This window comes from Centruroides sculpturatus, unplaced genomic scaffold, assembly GCF_000671375.1.
Source record: "Centruroides sculpturatus isolate CEXI.00-Female unplaced genomic scaffold, Cexi_2.0 scaffold367, whole genome shotgun sequence".
NCBI classification, from domain to species: domain Eukaryota; kingdom Metazoa; phylum Arthropoda; class Arachnida; order Scorpiones; family Buthidae; genus Centruroides; species Centruroides sculpturatus.
Window position 1 is genome coordinate 141,050 of NW_019384575.1, and position 10,815 is coordinate 151,864.

Consider the following 10,815-nt stretch of genomic DNA (forward strand, 5'->3'; position numbering starts at 1 on the left):
TTTTTTAAAATAATAATCGTCGCTATTGTATCGTTAAAAATTAGAAAATTAAGCCTCGTTTAAATACTGGCTCCCTTTCATGGTCGAATGAGTGTTGCCAGCTAAAACACGTAAAATAATATTAAAGTAGCCAAGACATAGCCAAATATTGTAGCGCCACATCACTAGCGGACATTTGAAATTTGCCGACTAGGACGGTCGGTTAACCGAGGTGTCGGTTAATCGGGGGTCGGATAATCGAGGCTCTACTGTAATATCTTGGATAATTGTTTTTAGTTTCTTATTCCCTTATGAAGATTTTGAACTGTTTCTAAATCATATTCATCTGCTAACAAATTTTAACATCCACATTATATGAATGATTTTGGTGTTCTTAATGTCAGCTCTCTAACAAATGCTTCTAAATTTACCATGGTTAAACAGAATTAAACTTCTTGGAGTAGTTTTTTTTAACTTAAAATCATACTGTGAAATAATATATAATCATATTTGCGTGTATAGTGAAATATTCATGTTTTAAGTCTTACCTAATTAGTGAGACAGGGAAAGGAAAAATTACAATGACTATTGACACTTAAATGTGTTAAACCTAGATATACTAAAATATATCTAAACTAAATACACAAATCTCAGTGCATCTTAAATATTTTAGTATAGCATTACCTCAGATGCTTCAATTGACAGATCTACTTCTTCATCACAAACATTAGACCAAAATTCAATACCCTGTAAAGCAACTTCATCTATTTCACTCTTCATAGCTTCCATGGTGATCTGAAAATTTGCTATGGTTTAGAATTCATTTCAACAAATTTTAAAATATTCAATGAAATACAATGTACTTACAGCAAAAAGAGCTGGGCCCATATAGTCTTCCATGTACTGATAATATAGAGACATGATCTTCACTAAACATTGTAAGGCAGCAACTCTAACCTGTTAATTACAAGAACACATTTTAATATATATAATATTGTAAGATACATTCAAGCAACTAAATTTCATATATTAACAATCACCTGTGTATGATTTGATTGAGTAGCTTCACAGACAACTTGCATAATAAAATGTCTTTCAGAGTCTTTTTCAAAATTTGCTTTAGTAAATTCAAGAGAATTCAACAGTGCATTTGTTGCAGCTAATTTGACATGGTCACTTGGCTCATCTTTACGCATCCCATGTACAATAGCTGTTAAGATATCATTTGATTGTGTGGCCAATACATCTGGCTCCTGCAAATATAAAATTTATTAGCGCCAATTTTTAATTAGACATTTTATATATTAAATTGTGATTCAAATAAATTTTTAAATCTAAATTTCCGTAAACAAACTTTTAATTTTGATATCAGAAAGTTATCTTTTGTATTTTCTTCAATTTTCATATCTTAACATACTCCAAATATTTACTATATGAAGTTCTAATAATACTGTATGCTAAGGTTTTCAAAATTCGTCTTTTCATTTGTTGAAAATGAAAATAAATAAGTTTGATATGATAGCTGAATTTATGTTTACCTGAAAATGAGTAAAAAAATAAAATGCCTTTCATTATCAAATGGAAAAATAATTAAAAAAAACACTGATAATCTTTCATTTTAATAAATTACAGACTTCATTCTCAGACATTTTTTCCATTAACAATTTCTTTTCATTAGAACACATTCTTTTTATAATTTATAGTAGTTATGTAGGCCCATACTATATGTCTTAATAACAACATACAAATATTTGTAACATATATCAAATATGACATGATAATACATACTTGACTACACTTAATTTTTTTATCTTTATACAAAAATATGATATTTACTCTACAAAAAAAACTCTTAAAAGATATTAAAAAATAAAATTCCTTTATGTAGAAATTTTGTATTTTTAACATATATAAAAACCTGATGGAAATATTAAATTTGTTTTAAAGTTATCATTATTGATTTTTAGAGAGTTATTAATCTCATAAATTTGTAAACAAAGTTTTGATTCTCATTTTTTGAGTTATGAGATCAAATAGATTCCAGCATTAATTAATTTAACTTATTTTCACAATCTACTGTATTCTTGATTACACTGTTATTTAGTTTGTTTCTAAAATTTATTACGTTTTAGAAAATATGGCATTTTCTACATGAATCCTAAAATATTTTTATTTAATGTGTTTTTAAAATTAAAATATTCCAAGAATAATGAGCTTTTTTTCTATTTCTTATAACAATTAAAAAAATGAAGTTTAATTAATATCAAAATAAATTTTATAAAGACTTATGTCTGCATATATAAAGTTTCTGAATTTAGAATTTACTATAAAATTTCCTGCAAAATTGATAAAACAGTTTAATATTTGAAATACAAACTATCTCTACAACATTTAATCATATGAAAAATAAAGCAAACAAGATATGGAGATCAAGATCAGATCAAGATATGGAGACCTCTCTTAATAGACACACGCCCATTGTTGCATTGCTTTATTAGTTTCTTGCTTAATTCTATTAGCTAGTTTTTGAAGATTTGGGTCCAACAACCCTGGAGGCCATGCCATCACTTCATTACAATTAATAATGGTAACATTTCCTGAGACAATAAATGTAAATTTGTACTAATATCCTGTATTCTTCCTTACCATTCCTCTAGAACAGAGTTCATCAAACTGGTGTGCCATCACACAATGCTTCCAAGAGGAAGAAAAATACAGATTATAATGGACACATGAATATGATAAATATATGATTCAAAAGGGACAATGATTTGCCTGATGTTTATGACAGAAGAAATTCTAACAAGCTCCAAACTTTTTGCAGTCATATTTTACAGAATATAAGGATATGTTTAGTCAAACTTGTCTTTGAACAATGAGAATCACATTTCACAGCATCTATGCACATGTAAATTTGATGAGTCACATGGCACTGTCATTTTTGCAAGTGACAGGTTGATAATGTCTGTTGCATGGAACTACAAACACAAGACCCTAATCACATGCTTTTTATACTAAGACCCTGAGACTTTGTCCAAAGTGGTCTCCAGGTTGTTAAGAAATAAAATCGAAATAAGAAAATCAATTATAAACTAATATCAAATATTTTCATATCATCACAAGTAAAAAACTAGTAAATCAGGCTTTTTGACATACACCATACTTTGTAACTGCTATATCCTTTGTATATTTTTTCCTGCAGTTTGCCATGAAATCCTTGGAAATACCCAGGTGTATCATGAAAAAAGAACACTGCTGTAGAAGGATCAACTTGTTCCAAATTATCTTGATATTTGCTTCCCAAACTCATCTGCAAGTGATATTACATTATTGCATTGCTCCAAGGCTAATGATATAAAATGCTTTGATCCTTTTATTAACTAATCTATATGTGGGTCCTATACAATAACAATCTTTATATTCAATAAACCTGATTGCATAAATTCCTGCTCTACCAAAAGCATTTATTTAGTCTAGCATTTTTCAGGATATTCGTAATTTGTAGGTTTTCTTTTAGATCAGAGTATATTTTGCCCTGCTGATATCTTGCTGCTAACATCACTCCTGACTTTCCTATAACTAATAATTTCTTATCTTTAGTTTTAATTGGGCCTTCTTGTTTCCTTATTACAACCTTAATAATGCCATCTACAATTCATTTAGGTATGCCATACTTGTGTGCTAACAATGGTTCTTTGCAATTTCACATTTCTATCTCTTTCCTTTGTTGAATGCATTAGAGCACATTTGACTAACATATTTCTTGATGCTAATTTGTGTACTATTGAATCATCCGAACACCAGTTTATATAAGATTCTAAAGCAATTTCTTTGAAAATATTTTTATACATAATTCAGTATTCATAAAACTAATGTAGTCTATGGTACTGTCTGTTAATTCGAGTACTATACTATACTGTTTGTATTTTTAATAAATTCATCTATGTTTCATTTCCACAATAACTTAAAAATAGTAGCATATTTTTTAAGACTCATTTTTTTTTGGAGAAAAATTCTATAAAATGAATGTTTCTTTTTTCAATTTCAAAATATGCCAATACTTTACAAATTGTGATTATCTTTATTTTTTAATTTTGTAAATTGATAAGATCCTTAACAAAATGTTATTATGCACTAAATTCTACAACTGAAATACTTATTTTCCTTAATCTAGTTACAAAAGTTTCTTCACAAACACAGTAAAAATCACAAGAAATGTTCAATTTCTTGTAACCAGTGATTTATTTTAAGTAAAATTTAAAATTCAGTATGATTTTTATCATTTTTCTTAGAGAATTTAATGCATTTTATTAACTACAGTGTTCAAATTTAGTTATGATATCTAGTGAATAACATTGAATATTTAGAAATGAATAAGTCTATCAGATTATCTTGTTAATACAGTAATAGAATATTAGATAAGTTTTAAAATTAAAATATTCTGAAAGTGAATTTAAATTCAAGTATTTAAAATTTAAGATTGCTATCATCAAATAAATTAGGACCTGGTTAATTAAATAGAGATATTAATTACAATAAAAATGTTTGAATAAAATAAGATTAAGAATATTCAAGTGTTAATATGACAAATTTTTAATAATTTACTTTGATACAAACTCCATAAATAATTTCAATTATGATTCAAAAATGTTATTCTTATAATTTTAGAAATATCAAATCTATAACAACAACAACACTAGAAAAATTACATAAATGGTAACTTACAATATCTTGACATATGTAACCAACAGCTTCTAGAGTTGCTTCCTTCATCATTTCAGTACTGTTGACATTTGTAACATTATGAGTTAGAATTTGAATTAAATTGGGCCATTGTCTATTTGGTAATTCTGCTACTGCAATATATGCCACACATTGTGCAGCAGAACTAGGACGAATTGTTTCTGTACCCAAGGATGCTAAAACCTGTAAAGAACATTAAACATTAAAGAAAAAAATGGCAAAGTATCATTAACAATATTAACAATATCAACAAATCTTCTAAATACATACATTTTGTTTTATATACAAGCGTACATCTTCGGGAAAGGACAACCATCGTTGCTGGTTCTGATTTCGCAATTCAGCATCTTTGGAGGTAAGGGAATTCTTAAGTTGCAGCCCAGCAGCCATACGAGCCACTGGACTGTTACCGGCATGTTGCAACACATCTGACAGCGATTTCAGAAATTCAGGCTAAAAAAATATCCTTTTTTATTACATTTTTAAAATACATTGGTAAAAATTTTTAAACGTAATATTTATAATTAACTTAAAAACACAAAAACAAGAATATAAAATAATTTGTTAAAAAAATTATTCAAATTATCTATTAAGTCTATTATACATTAATTCAAATAAAAATAGCTTCCTTTTTAATATTTCTTCTAATTTTGTTCTTTTCTATGCTAAATTCAATTATGAATTATTAATTTCCACATTTCACGTATTTCAGTTTTTTTTAAAACATGTAATGTAAAAATTTTACAAAATAATGTATAAGCATTTGCTACTTAGCATCTATTAAGATTCAATTACAACAATGTAAGATGATTAAAATACATGTGCAGAAAATTTTGGTACCTTGTTTAATTATTTTACCTACTCTAATATATTACAACTTTAAAGACATCAAAAAAAAAAAAAAAAACAACACAATGTGTGAAAATATATACTATTAGATGATTTAAAATGAAATGAGAGTAATTTTTTCATCTTGTTTTCTGAGCCTGTAAGGTTCAAATTCTGAAACTTGCAGATAATCTTATATGTATAAATGAAAACATTTTCTATGGACTGTTAGATTTAATATATAGATGAAAAGCTTGTTAAAAAAATAGAGAATAAAATTATTAATTATATAAATTTCAATTATAAATGACATCCAAATTTCAATAATTAAATAATTCTTTGCAATATTAAGACATTTACATTCTAATATCTATTTAAAATGTTTGATATATACATTAGATATGCTTCATTGTGATTAATACATAGATTAAAGAATTATATTAATGTTTGAATAAAATTAAAGTTTTAAAATAAAATAATAAGTTTTTAAGTATAAAGGTCTAAAACAGCATGCATTAACACAATTTTACATAAGTATATCTAAAAATTGATAAATTTACATGTATATTTGTGTAAAATTTTTAGAAACATTAAATGGTTATCAATTAAAAAATATATTTACCAAATTGTTTTGTGCAGCTTGTTCCAGATAATGCTGAGCAGCTTCAAGTTCAGTTTTATCTATTTAAAACAAAAATACTAAATTTATTATCGTTAAATCAATCATTCAGAATTAATACATTTACTTACAAGTGTAATGCATAGATTACTATTACAATATTAAATTTAGAAACTCTAAAATTATTTATATAAATTTAATAGTTTTTCTAATGATTAAATTTTAATAATGATTCATCTTTAATATTTTAAATGAAAATATAATAATAAATATTAGAATGAAATTTGTACCCAACTAACTTTATATCTAATACAGTATCATATTTTTAAAAAGCTGGCAAGGGTTCTTGTACTTTCCTGGCACTCGAAGGAGGTTAAGTGGACCATAAAGTTCAATAATTTTTAATTATACCATGATATATAATGTAAACAACAACAAAAGCTTAAGAAGAGTAATTTTGTTGAATTATGATAAATTTCTTTATTTAAAAAAAAAAAAGTAAGTTTTAAAAACACTAAGACATTATCACAGTTAAATTGTGCGCATGCCATCTGCTATAAGATTTTTTAAAAATAATTTTTATATTATTATTAATTATTATAAAATGGTAAAAGACTTCATTTTGATATTAAAGATGAGTTTAAAAATACCGTAAATGACAATAACAATTAAAATTTTCATTAAGTCTGACACCATTCAAGATATGACATGACCTTCTTCTATCTCCCAACCTGACCTTTAACCACCAAAATTTAACAACATTAAATGATTCATATATAGAAATAATCCTGCCTTGTTTCAAAATTGTTGGTTCATCCAGTCCTGAGATGTAATTCAAATTAGACATTGAAACAGACATACGCCCAAAATTTTGTAATTTTTTCTTATTTTTTGGGCTCCCGAAGTGTCGAAATGCAAAAAGCAAAAATTTGGGGCAATCAAAATTTTGACTAATCCCTACATTATATTCCACTAGCAGGTAAGCCCAGCACTGCCAGGGGGAAAAAAAACATAAAGATTAGGTAATTTCATACTTCTAATCCTTCTATTGTATTATATTATAGAATTTGATTTATATAACTACAAAAGTTATCCCATTTTCACTGGATGCAAGTATTAGATCCCCCTCTTCCAAGGTTAATTTAAAGAATTTTTAGATTGGTCTAAAAATATGTTCAATTTCACGCAAAAATGAAAAAAAAAAAAAAAAAAAAACGCATCTGAAATAGTACAGTTGAAGCCAGGAATCCTTAACCCTCTACCTGCAGGGGGAATTTCCAAAAATCCCTTCTTAGTGTACATTCTCATCATGTATCCAAACTGTGTATCAAATTTCAACTCCTAACCATTTGGGCTCTGCATTTATAATCATCATCATTATTATTATTATTAAAGCTAAGATCTAGGTATAAAAATCAAATAATTATAAAAATTATAGCTTATGATTTTTAGGGCCTATATATCCTAGCCCTTTTTGTAATAAAGAAACAAAATCTATGAATATGAAATTATCCATTTCCAATTAACATTAATAAAATTGTTTTTAATTGATTAAATATTGGATGGCTAACATCAGAAAAAAGTATTCTGGAACTATTCCAAAACCAAACCTACTTTTCTGTGTATGGTAGAAAATTTAAGGTGTGATGCATTTTGAACTTTAAAATCTGGAGAACCAATTAATGCAAGCATGCATTGTGATCAACTAAACTGCATAAAAATTGCAATCACTAAAAACCAACTTGCAATAGTCAACTGAAATGTTATTTTACAAGATAACACCAAACTACATACTGAGAAAAGCACTCCAAGAAAAAAAAAATTGTTTGGAAAACAATTACACACACAATACTCTCAAAACCTAGCAACTTCCAAATACAATTTATTTATATCAATGCAACATTATTTAGAAGGAAAGAAATTTAAAATTTATAAGTAGCATGTCTGAGTTTTAAATGTGTCTACTTTATAAAAATATAGATATATATATACTCTAAAGATAAAGTTTAAAAATAAGTCCAACAGAATGAGTTTATAACAACAACTCAATACTAAAATGGTATAATGTAGAGTACATGCTCACTAATCCAAATTAATTATTGTATGGGGTTGTTCAGATTAGTGAGAAACTTAAACAACTAGAGTATACATAAAGTTAAATAGGACTAAAGATAAATATAGCTACAATAAAAACTATGCAAACCAGAATCAAATGTACAAATTATTTTTCCATTTGGGAGGTTTTATATATTTTTCTTTTTAAATCTTTAAACTACAAAGGTCGTTCAAAAAGTAATGCACCATAATTTATATCTGGGAAATAAAGACTGTGAAATAACTCCACTTTTGAGGACTTATACCTGGAAGCTTTTGCTAACATTGTGGAAAACTTCAAGTCCTGCCACCAGGCAGGACCACAACAGCTTTGTGAAAAATAGCAAATGTCAGCAATGCACATTCAAGAAATGTAGGTGATAGAATTCCTCATTGTTAAAGAGGAAACTGTTAGAAACATTCATAATCAATTGTGTGTTGTTTACAGAACAGCAGCTGTCAATCAAAGAACCATTAGTTGGGTGAAACATTTGAAATCAACAACAATAGGAATGACAGATCTCTGCGATCTGGCATGAAGCAATCATCCTGCCACTGCTGTTATGGCAGCCATGATGCAGCATGTTGATGAAATGATCCAGAAGGAATAATACATTACAGTCCAACAGCTGAAAGAATGCTTGTGTATTATTGCTGGGAATGTTCACCAAATCATCTGTTAACTTGAGTATGCTAAAGTGTGTTCATGATGTGTTCGAAGCAGCTCATGATCAACCAAACAGTAGCAAGGAAAACCACTGCATCAGAACTCTTGCAACACTACGAGTCTATGGTGAAGAGTTTAGTTTACATCATCACTGGAAATGAAATGTGAGTGTATCACTTTGAACCCAAAACAAAGCAACAATCACTAGAATGGCATCATCCACATTCACAATGGATGAAAAAAAGTCATTCTGTAAGCAGGAAAGGTTATGATCCTGTGTTTTGGGACATTCACAGTGTCATTTTGATTTCCAGTAAACCATGAATACTTAATAAGTCATTAAATATTCATGGTTTACTGGAAATTGCTGTCATCAACAATGATGTGCTGTAGATGACATTTGCAAATATGGAGTGTATTGTTACATTACATGCAGATGTTAGGGAAGGACACTTTCAACACTTTATGTAATAGAATTTGTTTGATATTAAATAAGGTATGTTCTGCTTTTTACAGCTTGTCTTTACTCTTACGCATCCTGCAGTTATTTGGAATTTTAGAGTCAGCCCTAAGTAGGACTGCCTGTAAGTAATTATTCATATTTCTTGCAATTAAAATTTATGAAGAAAAATAATAAATATTTATAAAATTTAAGCTCTATGATTTCTTTAATTTCATGTTCTTTAATCCGTTTTATCCATATGTTTAAAGAATTAATTTGATTTACAAACTTGAAAGCTAAGATTTAAACAAATTGTACTTTAGTGTAAAGTAATCCAAAGAAAAAAAATACTCAAAACTAATAAGCAAACAAAAAAAACACCTTCATAATCTTAACAATATGTTTATTAAAATTAAGAATATTTTTGATCAGTTTGACTAACCTTCAGTTAACAGCATACTATTTAAAATAAACTTAACAAACAAGCAACGAGTTACTCAACATTCCTGGCAACATTTAAAATTTTCATGGCACCATCTGTTATCATATTAATACTAAACCAAATAAACAAACCTTCCTGCAAAATTTCAGAAATTTTTGACAAAAAGCATAGAAGTTATTAAGCTTCAAACAGAGTGAACAAAACTGTGCCACCCACACACACCAACATCCATACATACAGAAATTACCCCCAAATTTTTTTGAATTTTGACATTTCAAGGTGTCCTAAGTTCAAAAATGTAGAATTCTTGGGGGAGTCATTTTTTGCCCTCTATTATAACAGCCGAGAAAGTACAGTAGAGCCTCGATTATCCGGCCCCCGATTAACCGACCGTCCTAGTCGGCAAATTTCAAATGTCCGCTAGTGATGTGGCGCTACAATATTTGACTCTGTCTTGGCTACTTTAATCAGGGGTGCACAACTTGCGGCCCGCGGGCCACATACGGCCCCTTATCAATGTTTATGCGGCCCGCAGACGGTACAGGCCAAATCCCTTCTTTCGAAGTTTCTAAGTGTAGAACTTTTCCCTTTCACAAAGTCATTAGCACCCAACTGTTTTATAACTTTCCCTGAAGTGAGAAATGGGGGGTTGTTCTATAAATAAGTCTATTTCTAGCTAACACTTTCTGGTTTAGATATCGAATATTCTAAGTCTAATACATAGTATTATAACGATTTTTTGAAGAATCAAATAAAATAAAATGATGTTAGAACGACATTTCCGATGTTATCAGGAAGTTTCTATTTTGGCGGGAAATCTTCAATTTTATGCTTCGGAAAACTTGCTTATTCGTCTAAATAGCGTCAAATAACAAAAATAAATGAAAATAGCGCTGAAAAACTATGAAAATAACGATTTTTTATGATTTGTTTACATTCTAGATTCTGATTGGTATTGTCGAATTTGAATCAATCTTTTCTGAAAAGACGCTTATTCGTCA

At 28.1% G+C, this 10,815-nt stretch overlaps 1 protein-coding gene across 1 annotated transcript in view; it reads right to left on the reverse strand.

Annotated features, from left to right (window-relative positions):
* The window catches only part of LOC111624299 (importin subunit beta-1-like), a 61,016-nt gene that overhangs the window by 14,181 nt on the left and 36,020 nt on the right, over positions 1–10,815 (reverse strand). The window contains exons 2-7 of the mRNA XM_023367110.1: positions 6,173–6,231; positions 4,993–5,175; positions 4,705–4,905; positions 1,020–1,232; positions 847–936; positions 664–774 (exon numbers count right to left, since the gene is read on the reverse strand). Coding sequence (XP_023222878.1) covers positions 664–774; positions 847–936; positions 1,020–1,232; positions 4,705–4,905; positions 4,993–5,175; positions 6,173–6,231 — 857 coding nt within the window. The remainder of the gene's footprint in view (positions 1–663; positions 775–846; positions 937–1,019; positions 1,233–4,704; positions 4,906–4,992; positions 5,176–6,172; positions 6,232–10,815) is intronic.